The sequence below is a fragment of the Synchiropus splendidus genome, chromosome 3 (assembly GCF_027744825.2).
Source record: "Synchiropus splendidus isolate RoL2022-P1 chromosome 3, RoL_Sspl_1.0, whole genome shotgun sequence".
In the NCBI taxonomy this organism is placed as follows: Eukaryota; Metazoa; Chordata; class Actinopteri; order Syngnathiformes; family Callionymidae; genus Synchiropus; species Synchiropus splendidus.
This window is the reverse complement of record NC_071336.1, coordinates 4,917,153-4,932,612: the sequence shown is the minus strand read 5'-3', so window position 1 is coordinate 4,932,612 and position 15,460 is coordinate 4,917,153. Positions and strand designations below refer to the sequence as shown.

The 15,460-nt window shown below is 40.3% G+C and overlaps 1 protein-coding gene across 3 annotated transcripts in view; it reads right to left on the bottom strand.

Moving 5' to 3' along the window:
• Positions 1 to 15,460, bottom strand: part of LOC128755395 (phospholipid-transporting ATPase ABCA1-like) — a 152,686-nt gene that overhangs the window by 87,963 nt on the left and 49,263 nt on the right. For all 3 annotated transcript variants that reach the window (XM_053858789.1, XM_053858790.1, XM_053858791.1), the window contains exons 17-23: positions 12,323 to 12,527; positions 11,824 to 11,940; positions 10,845 to 11,016; positions 10,546 to 10,677; positions 8,889 to 9,028; positions 7,372 to 7,509; positions 2,861 to 3,075 (exon numbers count right to left, since the gene is read on the bottom strand). In XM_053858789.1, the coding sequence (XP_053714764.1) occupies positions 2,861 to 3,075; positions 7,372 to 7,509; positions 8,889 to 9,028; positions 10,546 to 10,677; positions 10,845 to 11,016; positions 11,824 to 11,940; positions 12,323 to 12,527 (1,119 nt within the window). The remainder of the gene's footprint in view (positions 1 to 2,860; positions 3,076 to 7,371; positions 7,510 to 8,888; positions 9,029 to 10,545; positions 10,678 to 10,844; positions 11,017 to 11,823; positions 11,941 to 12,322; positions 12,528 to 15,460) is intronic.

Below are 15,460 nucleotides of genomic sequence, written 5' to 3'. Positions count from 1 at the left end.
TGTGAGCGAAGGCCCAATGTAGAGTGAGGGACAAATACCCCTCCGTGTCTCACCACCCTCCTCCTCCCTAGTGACAATTAGTATCATCCAGCGTGTAGGCGTTTTCTCCTGTTTGGAGAGACTTAACACTGATCATTACAGGGTGAGGGGGAAGGAAGGCAGAGAATGGAAGTCTGCTCAATAATAGAATAGCTGCAGTCCTGACTGGATGAAAACATCAACTACACCATCCACAAATTCAATGAAATCACCACACAATGCAGCTCAACTGAAACAGATGTGTCTCATCATCAGATTGACTAATGGTGCTCACGAAACTCAAACACACTGAGCCACGGCACCTGGATCATCAGTCTCGATAGGCCAGAAGTGGCAGACTTTAACACAAATGCACACAAATGTTCAAACCATTGTCCTCCTCGTGCTAGCCACATAGTGCAGAATAATAGGAATATGAAAACTAAAAGAATAAAACAAAACTAAAGCCATTGTTTTGTAGAATAGGTGAATGTTTAATGTCGCTATTGAGAGATACTTTAAGAGCGGGGAAAATAATAAAAAGTGTTCCATATGTAATTGAAAACTTTTACACTGAATTATGTTGCTTTTCTATGTTGCTCTGTGAAGCAAGGTAATGCATTTCAACAGTACTTAATGGTTGGTGAAACGAGCGTTGGCTTGAATGACAACGCTATTTTCACCATACACTGCATGTCCCCACACTCTCCCAACATATTAGACTGTTCTGCACCAGGAAACCCCCCGTGCTGTTTGCCAGGCTTGGTTGTCGTGCTTCCAGACACACCATAATATAATGTCTAGAGTGGCAAAGCTTTACCATCAAGAGGGAGACAGTGATGAACCTGTCCTTCATCTCTGCCAAGTCAAAGTTGAGCCATAGCTTAAGTTACAGACCATCCGTCCAGGTGACTCACTGACTGCTGGAATACAAGAGGATTCATTCCGTATTTAAAGACTTTTCAAAAGTGATCCACAAACAACTGTGGCGTGAATCAACAAAAGTATGTGGTTGTCTCTGTGCTGCTCTGTCAGGGTCCCAGTGAGGAGTCACAGATTCTCTTCTCAGCTTATGTTATTTTGTGTTTAATGTTTGCCATTATCATGACTCAAACACTGTTCAATAATTTACCCTGACAGCTGTCGTTATTCCACACAGCTGTTTCATGTAGTTCCCTTTATCCTCTCCTTCCATGAAACAGGAAACACACAATCACTGAAGAGGTGTCTCCAACGGTTCTACACAGAATCTTTGTTAATATAACCAGCGATGTGTGGTCATCAGCTTCTGTACAAACTTTGAAACAGCAATCTTCAGCCATTACATTTCCCTTTTGCTGAGATGATTAAATGGGAACTATGCTACTGATTTAAGTTTACTTTTAAAATTATTTTGATTTTCATATTCAATTTGCAGAAACACCCTGTTAGGACACAGTCTGCTGTTCTATGTACAAACAGGTCTCCGTGCCTCTGCCAGCAGCTGTCGTCAGGAACTCCTCCCATGTAAAGAGCCATCAGGAAAAGTACTGCTCCTTCATTCAGAATTCAATTTCCAATGCAAGCTTGCACACCGGCAACATTATTTCGCTGAGTGAAATGGGTACTTTTGTCATTTAAGTATGGTTGGGATGATTGCACATCTGACCAATTGAAACGCTTGTTCTTTACACATATCAAAACATCCAACATTGCGGAGTGATTGATGGCGTTCAGATCCCAGCACCCACTTCTTTATGACAAACACTAGTGGGTCCAGAGAAATTTTTGAAGAGTGATAGAGGGGGTAAGAACAATTATTCTGCAAGGGGGGGAAAAGGTGTGCACAGTGAATACAATTCTACAATTCTCAAATTCATACTATCTGAAAAAAAGTTGCAGTAAAAATAAATAAAAACATGCTAGTGTTCTGTGCAGTTTCATTATTAATGTTAAGCAACAACACAAAACAGATGCTAACGTTACAGAAGTAGTGGAGAGATCAGAGAGAGAAAATAAAAGCCTAAGTGATCCACATTTGCACTTTTAATGTGAACCAATATGTGTTCACACCACACTTTCCCTTTTTAATGCATTTCTTGGTGAGTGACTTCATATGTGTTAGATGTACTGCGCGATGTACAGAAATAGAATGTGTTTATCAAAACAATGATGCACAGCGGGTCTGAACCAAGCTCCGTGACACCACTGTTTGAAATTCTTGCCACCTACTCCCTCATCTACAGATACAGTACCTGGCGCTGTCTACCCAAGTCACTGCACTGCTGAAAACCAAATATAAAACTACTGTATTTGTACTCTACGTACGACACACAGAGTGATATTTGTGCAGCATATGTAGAGAGCTTAACACAATAATGGACTTTTGCAACAAGTCAATGACTATTGGCGTGCACGCAGGGTGGCCTATCAGATTCCAGGATGGAAAAGTGCCCACCTGTGTTGTCATAGAAGATCCTCCACTGATGACAAAAACACATGAAAAAGACATTGTTTGAAGGAAAATAGCTGTGGAGATTGAATATGATGACAGTCGGACTGGGTCACCGCTTAAAGGTGGACAAATACTAGCATACACCCGCTCCATGCAAATAGGGGGAAGTGTTCTGTCGCTGAGCCAGAGACCTGCGTGTGCGAGCTTCCAGAGTGTGTGTCTTGAGCATCTACCGCTCCCGTCAAGAGGGAAATTGCTCTCGAAAGTCTGTCCCCAGCACTGTGTGTGTTGCACATACAAACAGGCACACAGGACAACTATAGCATTAATATCTATAGTATTTTTTTCAAACTATAGTAGTATTTTTATATTGTAGTATTTTACATATGTATATAAAAGAAAACAAACCTCTTGACCGTCGCTATGTATGATACCGTGGCGTTGACCGGTCATCTTCTTGGTGCTCTCTCTGACCAGGGTGAGGTAGTAGCCACTGCCGAAGCACTTTTTGAGGAAGAGAGAGGTACCACAACAACGCATCCTCCCATGAGAGATGATGGCAATGCGGTCACCTAAAATGTCTGCTTCATCCATGTGGTGTGTCGAAAGAATGATTGTCCGTCCTGAAAAAAAAAAATAAAATAAATGAAATAAAAAATAAATGTTGATCAATTATAACCTGACCTAAGAGAATGTAGACTTTAAGTTAGATGTTTATAGTAAGGACAACACTAAATTTCCCCATTTTTTTTCTGGCATTTCAAAGACCCATGACTTCTTCAGCGTTTTCATGTATGATATTTTTCCTTTATTTAGCCTTGAAGTTTTCATGGTAACAATGCTGAGAGCACAAACGGCAACAGTAAGGTACAGTGTTCTATAAAGTTTGTCTATAATGGCCCAGTTCTTTAATTAGACAGACCTCAAGCTGAGCACAAATGGAAAGCTCACAAAGCGGTAATGGGTCATCTATGGTGTTCAAGATGTTTCAAATCCTGCTGTGTCAGATAACAAAGTCATTAGCATCTGAAGAGGCAGCACAGCGTGGTCATGCTTCTGCACTCTCCACAAGTTTAGATGAATCTTTGTGAACAAAGTAATTAGCCTGGAATTCATCAGGTAAACATCTACAGAGAGGGTGCTATTTCCTCCTGTCCACAACACAAACAGACTGTTATTTGGACTGTGCAACTTGAGGCTATTCTGGAGTGAAAAGCAGCTGGTTTAGTAATTTAAACAAGAAACCAACTGACTGAGAATTCATGTTAAAATGCCAGTGGCAACCTGACGTGGTAGAAAACGCATACAATTCTATGACAGAGTGATCATGCTTCTTATGCTGACAAGTGAATCAGATGATGATTTGGGACCATAGTGGTTTTTTTTTTTGGTTTTTTTTTTTTTTGCTTTTTGAGCGTTTCATCCAAATCCAAAGTGAGGATGGCAGTACTGCACTTCTGTAAAATAAGAAACTGCAGTGCCCATCCTATACAATTGCCACTCTGGAAACACATCCGCTTGTGTGTTCCACCCAAATTGCAAGCTTTTCCTTGTACTTCCAAAGAGTGTGATACAATACAGTTCAGTTAAACAGTTACCAGCTCCATGTCTGCTCAGTCCTGTTCATCAGAAATTACTGTTTGTGGAAACAGGGTAAAACAGGATGCAGTGACAGGTAGTCAACAACACGTCACAGATGTATAGCTTGTCTTAGACAATGTGAAAATCTGGGAATAGGCACAGTCAAAGCCTTCACATTATCTGGTGAAAAATAGCACCAAATCCAATGTTTGTATTTGTTAACTGATGAGAAAAAACGAATTAACATGCCATTATCCTCTGCATAATTTCCCAGCTCTCCCTCCGTACAAGACCTCCCACACTCTTACAACAAACTCCCAGGTGTAGCGTGTAATTTCCCCTAACAATTACCATGGAGTGTGGCAGTAGCTTGCTTCTGACATCAGCATTTAGAACAAGAATTTCTCTCCCATGTTAGTTGGAGAGTTAATTCCTGCCTGCATGAAGTATTACTGTATTGACTAATATTTGTAACTACAAACTTTTTTATCACTCCATTAGACCAAAATATTCATTATATGGCGAGGAGGAGGGGTAACATTTTTTCAGGCTTGGCGACACACATGTGAAAGTAGGGCTAAATTCTTAAGTTGTGTCATCAGAGTCATACAGTTATAGCTCTGAACGTGAGTGCAATGAAAATGGATTGTTGATTTTTGACGGTATAAGTTGATTGATTTGTTGAGTTCTACTAAAGGTGAGGCATGGAAATAATAATCAAAAGTACAGCATCATCTGTGACTTGGGAAGAAAACAAATGTGTTTAGACTGCAGAAGGTCCTCTGAGGTATTCTGATTTATGGTACAGCACGGTGCATTTCAGCACACAGCCATATATCAAAGGGAGTGGGCTGTGTTCAGGTAAATTTATGGTGCTTGCTCAGTGTACAGAAAAGTTATTCTGAAAAACAGGTTCCCTACATTTCCGTTGACTTCCTTCGCTGATAAGTGCAATGACACAATTGAGATTCTTTAGCTTATGTTATTGTGAACAGCTGGACACGTTGAGTTTTATCTGTGGTGATGGATGCACTTACTCTCACAAAGACCACCAGTAAAAGTTAAGGAATCAATGTTTCGTTTGCTTGCTTCTCTAGTTCTGCTTCACTACAGCCTATGCAAGCAGATGATAAATGTCAACCTGGAGCACAAAATGTGTGGAATGCTAAATACTGAATATGCCCACTTACTGTTCACCATATTTAAAGAGTTATCTACAGTGAAGATGGAACATCATCTTAACATAGACTGAAGTGTGAAACCATGACATCCATTCCAAGAGTCTTACTAATATGGCATGTTTAAGCCAGAAAGGACTATGAGATCCATGATGCAACACAGTGGAGAAGAATCGCCACTGACGGCCCATACTACACGAAGCAACATTTTAACTGTGGCCATGTTGGGCATCCTCTACTTACTGTTTATGTCAGGGGTGCCATTACAAGTAACATCCGATGTACGACTGTGATCGGTTCCGACCAACCGGTCATAAGTGGGATTGGACATGAATCAAATGCAATTCAAAATAGCTGACGCCAGGGTTATAGGTGCTACTGTAGTGGTAGATCACTGTGTGAGATGCTGGGATACTGTTCTGCTGTTACTGTAACTGCATAAGACATTGAATTTAAAAAAAATCAAGCATCTGCTGGCTGTGGTCGTAAGGACGGGTGGACGTAAGTCGAGCAGGTCCTAAGTTGGATGTTACTTGTACTTGATCACGATCTACTGGTGAATCATAAAGACGACATTGGCATGTGCGACGCAACATGATGACAAATTGATCACACTCACACACCTTCAGCTCAGCAATCATACAATGTCAATCTTTTAGTTGAATCACAAACACTGCATAGCACGTGTTCCCACCAGTTTTGAACAGTAAACTCAGTTATGGTGACTTGAAATTAACTTGACGTTCATTTCTCATGATGCTCTGCAGCCCTGTCAATCAATGACAGTGTTTGATAATGTCAGCAAAATATCTGGCATTGTCATATCTGACCAATGAAAAAATGTTATTTTTATTACCATTATTATTATTATTTATTTATTTTATTTATTTATTTTTTTTACATTATGATGAATGAATAAAAGTCATTTTCAGCAGAAGTGTAAAAGCAACACTTTCTGTTGCATTAGGGTGAGTCCCACGCAGCCGGAGGAGGATCAGTACCTAGTTGACATGTGCCTTCTCTGTGGCGTTGGCATCATTTCCAGTGGAGCATTTATACTGTGACGTATCCAGTATCATGGCTGAGCATACCTTTGTGAAACTACAATTTTTTTAAATCAATTTTTGCATGTGTTATTCAAGTTACACATGATCATATTGTCTGTTTTGACATTAGAGAACAAATGGAAATGGAAACAGGGAAAAAATAATTCAACCTGGACATGAATTTCGTCACCGAGCAATAGTATGCAGAGGTGCATGCTGTCATACTGTGAGGTGATGTCATCATTATTAACTCATGAAACAAATAGAATATTGAAATTCACCTGTGGGGAAGTTTTGCTCAGGGCATTTCCCACATGCTACATGTCAAAAGACATAAAAATCTTACATGTCAGCAGAAGTCTGTCATCTGCGTCTAGGCATGGTCGCCCTTAAAATTCAATAGTCTTGGTTGAAACACTATCACTTAAAAAGTCATCGGCTTATTGTAAGGATGGTTAAACGGCTACTGGACAATGGTTGGCCTGCTGAAGTACAAGCCATTCTGAACTCCTCTAAAATGAAGCCTGTGCTTTTCTTTTATCCATCTAAAGAGAACACACAATTCAGGAGGCTGAGAGGCTGAAAAACCAATGATAAAATATGATGAAATGAAAATAAAAACAAAATATGTAGAAAAACAATATTGGCAGACTTGCTGCTTCTTCTGCATTGGGAAGGAGGACATAATCAGAGAGAGAACTTCTGGAGAGGGTAAAATGTCACTCCATGTCCATTAAGCATCTAGACATCTGTTGAGAGTGTCTGCATCCAGTATATATGGCCGGAGGGTGACACGCTCACTCACAATTAGAACTCTCTTAAATAGCTATATCACTTAAAAGCCTCTTTAATTTACTTCTCCCCAATTCCATTCCAATCTGTTAAAGTACACATTCTAATTTCTCTCCCCCATCAACTGAGTGTGACCTTGAGCAAGGCAAAAAAGTAAGCAGTTCATTATGGTAATTGCTCTTCTACTTGGATCATTTGAGTCTTGTTCAGAAAAGTTATCTGGCTCAGATTGATTTTCCAAAGTTCCACCGGTTGACACAGATTGACAATGAGGTCTGTGCAACTTGAACGTGTTCAGCACACTTCACACTTATGGACTAACCTTGCTTGTACTTTAGCAGCAGCTCCCAGATGCTACGCCTAGCATACGGGTCCACTCCCGCTGTTGGTTCGTCCAAAATGACTATTTTTGATCCGCCAACAAATGCAATAGCCACCGACAGCTTCCTCTGCATCCCACCTGAAAAAGAGCTGCAGTTAGAAACAGTGTTTTCATCCAGATTTGAAATAAATAAATAAGCCAACTGCGACGCCTGGAAACCAAAGTGCTCCTGCAATGGTTTTTGTTTGAGAAGCTCAAAATTTAAAATGCAAGATTGGCGGTTCTAAATGAATGAAAAGAAGATGGTGATATCACATTAGAATGGGTGAGTCAGGGTTGGGTCGATGGCTGGAAATATATTGCCTGTTTTCCACTGTAATATCTTGTGGCTGATTCAGTGGCAGCCGCCTGTGTGTTTCTGGCCTGGGAGGAGGTGGACCAAACAGCCATGACCCAGTCCCACAACATTGAAATCCTCCTCTGTTCTGGCTTCTTTCTCTCTACAACTTGGTATATGCAGTACCTCGAGATCAGAGCTGCACTCACCATCATTTCACTCATGGCCGCATTAGGCGCCACCCCGAGTGTCTCCTAACCCCAACCACTTTTTGAATGTCACGCCATGCTACAAGAGGGGAACACCTCACTCAACTGAACACCTGTGTGTCAACATGTAACGGGTGAGGTTCTGCAGGAGTGAGAATAATAGTTCAGTGTTTGTTCATCAATTTAGCTGTTCAACCCTGGCATTATCATTAAATATTATATCTGGTTTCAAACAGCATTATTCTGTATACATCTGAAGGCTTTTGGATTTGGTCACAATGTCTGATGATAAATGGTCATGAAACGCTTTCTCTTCTCGCTCTGCTGTCCTTTGCTTGATGTGATTGAAGCACATGTGCACATAACTTGAGTGATTCCCCGTGTACAGTCTTGGCGACTGCTACAGCACTCATGTGGTGTTAATGTTGTGGAAATGCCAGCGTAGATCAAGCAGGTAAGTCATATATCAACGCCCACCTCAGGCCGCTTCATAACCAGTGGCACAGTTATGGCTCACCTGAACACCCCTGCAGAAGGTGCTTAGAGCAAAGCCAGTAAAGATTAGTATTAGTCACACAAGCACACATTGTCAGGTAACAACCGCTTCGTCCTGTTCAGGGTTGCAGGGAGTGCTAGAAGTTATCCCTGCGGTCGCTGGGCGAGAGGCTGGAATACACCGTGGACAGGTCGCCAGTCCATCGCAGGGCACACACATGCACACCTACGGGCAATTTAAGAGCGTCCAATTCACCTAGTGAGAATGTCTTTGGGAGCATGTTTGTGGGAAGAAACCAGAGTACCCACACGTACACATGCAAACTCAATGCAGAAAGGCCACCGGTCCCACCCAGGAATCGAACTTGCAACCTTCTTGAGGCAAGGCAAGTGCTCACCACTTGGGCACCGTGTGGCCAATATATTAGTCATTGAAAAAACAAACAAATGAAACGAAAACATATGGACTTTCACACCTGACAGGTTTTTAGCCAGATCCTTCCGTTTATGTGGCAAACCCACATCATTGATCATCACGTCCATCTCAGTTTTAACCTCTTCTTTGCTGTGTCCTTTCAGCCGAGCGTAAAAGTAGATGTGTTCCTCCACTGTTAGTCTGCAGAAAGTAATGAAAACATAAAAGCTTTTAAATTCAGAGCTGTGGCTGTGGGAAAACAAATAAATCAGGGGTATACAGTAGTTGTATAATAGTTGGGGTACTGAAAATGTGGGTGAAGAATTCAGTATTGTTCTCAGTGACTCAAGAAGGGATGCGAGCAGGAGGACTGTGTGCTTCTGGAAAGTCAACCAATGGATTAGAATTGGCTCAGTAAGTAGTAAGTCAGTAATACATCAGTAAGTAATACATAGAAACGGTACTGTGTTATCAGGTGTCCAGTGTGTAGGAAAACGTTCTGCTGATGAACTATAAATATAAAACTTGATTTTGACATTTGTTTTGTTCTTTTTAATATACTCCCATTATTTATCGGTTGCAATTTTTGGAAATATTGGACAGCCTGCTAGAGACATTTTTGACTTTACCACTCTTGTCGACCCAAGGAGGTTGAGAATGGATACGTTAACAGACCAGCAAGTAACAGACAGCAAGCTTGTTGAATGACTGAATTAATTCTTGTTACCTCCCAGGTCTCTCAAATAACATCCATGGCTCATTCCTCACAAAATATCCTGCAACAAACCTGTATTACATCAACCGGTATTCTAATTTATTAATTAGGTCATTTCTATTTTAATAACAATTAGTCAGAGACTCTTGCAAATACTGACGTTCAACATCAATTTTCAAGTGCTTTTTTTTTTGTTTTGTTTTTTTTTATGACATGTCACCAGCTGCACTGGGAGGCGACATAAATCTTAAATCACGCCCAGTGAAAACAAACTTTCTTTGTTACAATTGGTTGGACGCGGAGTCTTGCAGATTAGTTATTTCATGTTAATGCTTTCCAAAAAGGAGATCTTAAGATGCAAATAAATATAGAAAGTACACAGACAGACAGACAAAGAATTGAGGTGACATTGTTGTTTCCACGAAGTGTATATTGACTATAAAAGCTTTCACTTTTGAAATAAGTTTAAAAACTTGATAACTGCCACTGAACATAACAGTAATCACAAAACAATTCATGACTATCAATTTAATGAAAATCACTAAAAACTTATTTTGGTGTCAAATCTGAGTTGTTACACAAAGTTTTATGTTTTCTCCATGTTGTGTTTTAACAGTGCTCATGTTGCTGAGAATATTTGATATCCTACTCTCTGGGCTTCATATTAATGGCCATCATTTGCAAGTCCTCAGGAAGCTGTGGTCCAGCAGGTAATCACTCCAGGATGGAGGAAGAGGAGCTTAAATTTGGAAGAAATTCGAGAAGAGAACTTCAGATTCAAAAGGAAAATGTAAAAAGGGAAAAGAAAATGTCAGAGCTGGGGCCATTAGTCTTTGAACAAAGTCCTTTTGATCAGCGTTGGGAATGATGACAGTAGATGTGGCAAAAGAACCAGAAGTAAATTGGGAAGATTTTTACAGTTTTGGATGTTAGTCATGGTGCCCCTTCACCTTCAGTTAAACTTTAACAAAACTAATTTCACTTCGGAGCTTAAGAAACGTACTCGTTGAATAAGACGTTGTGTTGAGGGCACATTCCTAAATACTTCCGGATGTTGTCCATGTCAGTGTGGATGTCATAGCCATTTATTAGGGCAGTTCCCGATGTGGGGGGGAAGAGTCCGGTAAGTATTGACCTGGGAAAAGATCAAAGCAAATAAGAGGAACGCTGGAATGGTTGGGAGGTCATCATGAATCAATGTATGACTGGCATTAAAATGGAAAACACGATAAGAAGGATCATAGTGACTAGGTCACAAGCCTAGATGAAACAAATATCAAAGCATGGAGAACAGGAACTTACATAGTCGTGGTTTTGCCAGCGCCATTGTGTCCAAGAAAGGAAGTGATCTGATTCTCATAAAAGTCCACACTCAGACCATCCACTGCCAGCTTTTTTCCAGTCTTGTACATTTTGACCAGATTGCGAATTGAAACGCCAGCTTTCATGTTGGGTGGCGATTTTTCCAGATATTCTAAAGCATGTCAGAAAGAATGTGGAAAGATAAAACAGGACCGCACAGAGACTACTAACTCAAATCATGCTTCCAGCATTGTGAAGAAGGGTAATGCAAGAATGTAAGTCTCAGAGGTAAAAGCCAAAGCTGAAATCTGTAATATCCAAAAGTAAGCTTGTCGTTTGTCAATGATGGTGAAAACCCACAGTGCCATTATTTTGAGTTTGAATGTTGCGATGCACATAGGCAACATTTAATATAAATGACTTTGAATCAACTTTGAAACATAAACAATTCGCCTCCCCGGACGTTCACCAAGCTCCCCCATTCAATGCCAGTGAGAGTCACAGTCCTCAGACTTGGATCGGATCCATGATCAGCACAATTTAACTTACACCACTTGACTTCTCAAAGAGGATTACGACAAAATGTATCAAAAGCAGAAGATATGCGGGACGCAAACCGACAACCTTGTGACACGCAGCAATGTGCTTTGACATCTATACTTCTGCAAAGTCACGCGTCAAGCTGTTAAGGTGAGACTTACAGCCTTGTTTCTCATACCTACATATTTGTAGGATGTGGCTCTTTGCAGCAACATTGTAAAAAAATGTGGCTCTTAGCCTCTGACTGGTTGGCCACCCCTGGTCTATTGAACCATTCGTCTTAGATTTGGCTTGCAGCTAAGTCTCAGTGTTCTGTTCAGACTGCTTTCACTCTGGTGCATGGGTGTACTGCTCTGAATCGTGACAAGTTTATTCCAATGGCATATTTAAAATCTGACACAACTCCAAGGTGAGAAATAGAAATTGCAAAATACTTCACCGTTCTGCATATTGGAGTCCTTCTGTGAATTGGGGTCAGCGTCACCCAGTGAGGCAGTTCCACACCAATAAGCCGCAGTGAAAGGAAAGTACCATGGCTTGGGGATTCCATACTGGCCTGGGATTAAGTGCAGACAACATTAGTCACATTTTAATAACACCATGCCATTGGGGAATATTGTGCTTAAAATTGTACAATTCTTCAGAGTAGATTGTCCCTTTTTTCATTAATTATTATTATTATTTTAATTCTCGGGGCAGAGAAAGCAGTGTAAGTCAAAACACATATCACACTAATTCATGTGAATATGATATGTTTCTATAAAATGTAATATTGGGGTCAAATACCTCAGGAACAACAAGACCATGCTGTTGTCCTAAACATGTCAGAAGAAGTAGCTATCAGGTGCAAATGAAAGGTTTGAAAGTATAACATCAAAATGGCATGTCAACACTGGAAAAATGAAACATTATCAACATTAAACATAAAATAGACATACCTGGGAAAACATTCTCTATGTACCAAGTCAGGGTCCAGTACAATGCAGCATCGAAGAGCATCATGAGGATGGACACGATGAAGGTGTACTGCTCTCCTTCTTCTGGACTCCTGCCGATGTTGGACCACTGGATGCCGATGCCTTGCTCCTCATATTTTGAAAAGCTCTCACATCCAAAGCCAAAAGCTACGCAGGATAATAAACTCTGTGGATGTAAAAGAAAGTAAATAATTTGTGATCCCTTCTGTTCTCATTCCATCAATATGATTGCCAAAAAAAGAATTGGAAATATGGGGACATTTTTATGAAGTCACGAAATAATTCACTATCTGCTCTGTTAAAATGCCTGTAATCCATAACAGATTAATGGCACTTTATTTAATTTCTGTGGCAGAAACTGATTTGATGTACTTTGTAATATGAGCACAGACACAAATAGACCAAACTCACAATTCGAGGTAACCCAGCGCACCATATTTGTACTCGCCATGATGCTTTTGGAAAATTATTAAAAGACAATAACCTAGGGAGGATGCATCAGGTAGGTGGCATGGGGGAAGTTGACTCACGAAAAAGAAACTCAGTTGTTTCATCCAGCGCATGTACCGAGTAACCATTAAAATATTATTCCTGTTTTTCCACTAGAGAGACACTAAATGATAAGGTACAAATTGTGCTTTTCCCAAGAGGTATCATCTGCCGTTTCCCTCCACAGTATTTTTGCCAGATGCTTGATCATGCCTCATTGCCTCGCACCATTTTAAATCCAAGACCTCTCTGAATCTCCAAAGAATGTATATTTGAAATATCTAAATTTCACTGACATATTGATAGTGAGGTTTGCTATTTTTTTTAGATCCATCTAACAAACAAATATAAACAAACATAAACTGCTGCTCTTTTAACAATGCAGGGCTCTTCCCCCATCTGACAGCTGTACTGTCACTGGTTAGAAGGTGAAGGTTGACAACAAGGCTTGAGGGCATCAATCCCTGTGACAGAATGACATGACTACGGACCAGACCTTCAGCCACATAAGGGGGCAAATTCTGCCCAGTACAATCATGTCACGACTGTTAGGACAAGAACTGCACTCCTTCTGCAGTCAAAACATGTCACTTTGCAGCAACCAGGAAAAAATCATTCAATTTAACAATCGTCATGGTGTCACACACAAGCAAACCATGTTGGGAGCCCCTCATACTGTACCTCGCAACAGAGACTTGTGGAAGACATCTAATTACGTGCCAGTGTCAACTAATGGACATAGGATAAAATTACATTGTTGATGTTAAAGCTCAGTAACAGTATAGATAGACAGTACAGTGGGTCTCCGGCTAGATTCAACATCAGCAGATTATTTTGAAGGACATATCCACAAGACATTTGCAGAAAACCCACAGATTTGCAGACCTAAGTGTAAGATATGTCAAACATATTATTATTATGTATTTTCAACTTGATAATACCAGTGTCTCTCACACCCTATAAACAGACAGTCTGACTCTCACTGAGAGATGCAAAGCTGCACCTGTGTATTCAGCTCGCTATACTTCCACATAAAAACAGTTTAGCAAATTTCAACGTCAAATTTCACAATAATATTAAAGAGTTGATTCCATTTTCATCAGCCAATTATGCAGTTCCATGATCATGAACATTGTAGGCCCCAAGTAAAAAATAAATAAACAAAATAGACGCTTCAATTGTAACAATGTCAAGTTCATGCAGAGGCAAGCAGGAAGCCATGAGTAGAAATACTCAAAGCTACGGGTTAGGATTAAACCCTCTCTTCAAACATGTCAGGTCTTGACGTGTAATTGTTGATAAGGACTGGTTAATATTAGAGAACTCTACACTCACTCAATTCTTCAAGTCAAAGATCTCCTTTTTATAGCCCAGATTTTTCATTCATCATTAAATAGATCATTTGATACAATGTCCGTCTGATTGTTCTAACAATAATATAACTGAATATACAAAAAAAGAGGGAAAAAAAAACTTATTTTAAAGGCTGAGGACTTTAAACTTCTTAAACCTTTTCCTGTTTGACTGTGAAGTTTAACAACCAACATTGGTCATGAGAAAATAATCTTTGATGTGTCACGTTTCAGGACCTACCACTGCAGTTGTAGTCTGCAGAGTGGCAGCACAATATTGTAACCCCGGATTGCCACAGAAAGCAGATCAAGGCGTGGTGATGGACTTTCTTGTGTTAAAAATACATCGAAAACTACGCTCAATAACCAAAGTCATCCACACGCGGTGTGATATCTGACTCACAGCTGCAGTTCATACATTATAATGTACCTGCTGCTCTTTCGCAGTAAGATGTGAATAACATCAACACATTTTTATTATGAAATTTTCCCGGATTCACGTCACTTTTCACAGTACGATTACCGGGCGATTTGCTTCACTCCCACTTTGAATTGCAGCAGAGGTTCACCACAGCAATATGGGAGTATATTTATCACAGCCTACGACAAGCCTCTTTTCCGTGAGAGTTGGCAACTCTCACAGAAAAGACCCTCAACACACTGAAGCTGCGGAATGGGAAGGGTGATATAGTGAGAGAACATTGTAATCCAACAAAGATAGGCAAGGCTAAAACACGGGATTGGGCCACCACCTGCTTCTGACAATGGTCACGTGAAAGATTCTAGAAAAAAGTCAAACCCATCACTTTCAACTGGGGTGAAATTGGTGTAATTGGAGTTGTAATTATTTGTAATTCATGTTAAATTGTTGTTTTACAAAAAGCAATTGTGTTTTGATGTCTCTTAGGTGTCTGCAAAGAAAATTACCCTTCAGGGACAATACTAAGTAGAAAGCTAAAACTTAACAATTGAAATGGATTACAGAAGGGTTGTGACATCGCCCCACTCTGGACGACTATGTGACCAGATTTGTTGAGGAACTCCCAATAGATACCTCTTACTGTACAAGAGAGGGTGAAGGATGAAAACACTGGCGATTCTTCAGACCTATATCCCTCTTATCAACAAGGAATTGGCATCCAAGAGCTCGACAATAAACATTTTGAACCCTGCTGAGACTAGGTCCTGGTTGGATCTTTCCAGATTGTCCCAATGGATTGTGAATGGTATGCGGAGAAGAGACTGAAGGTAGCTCTAA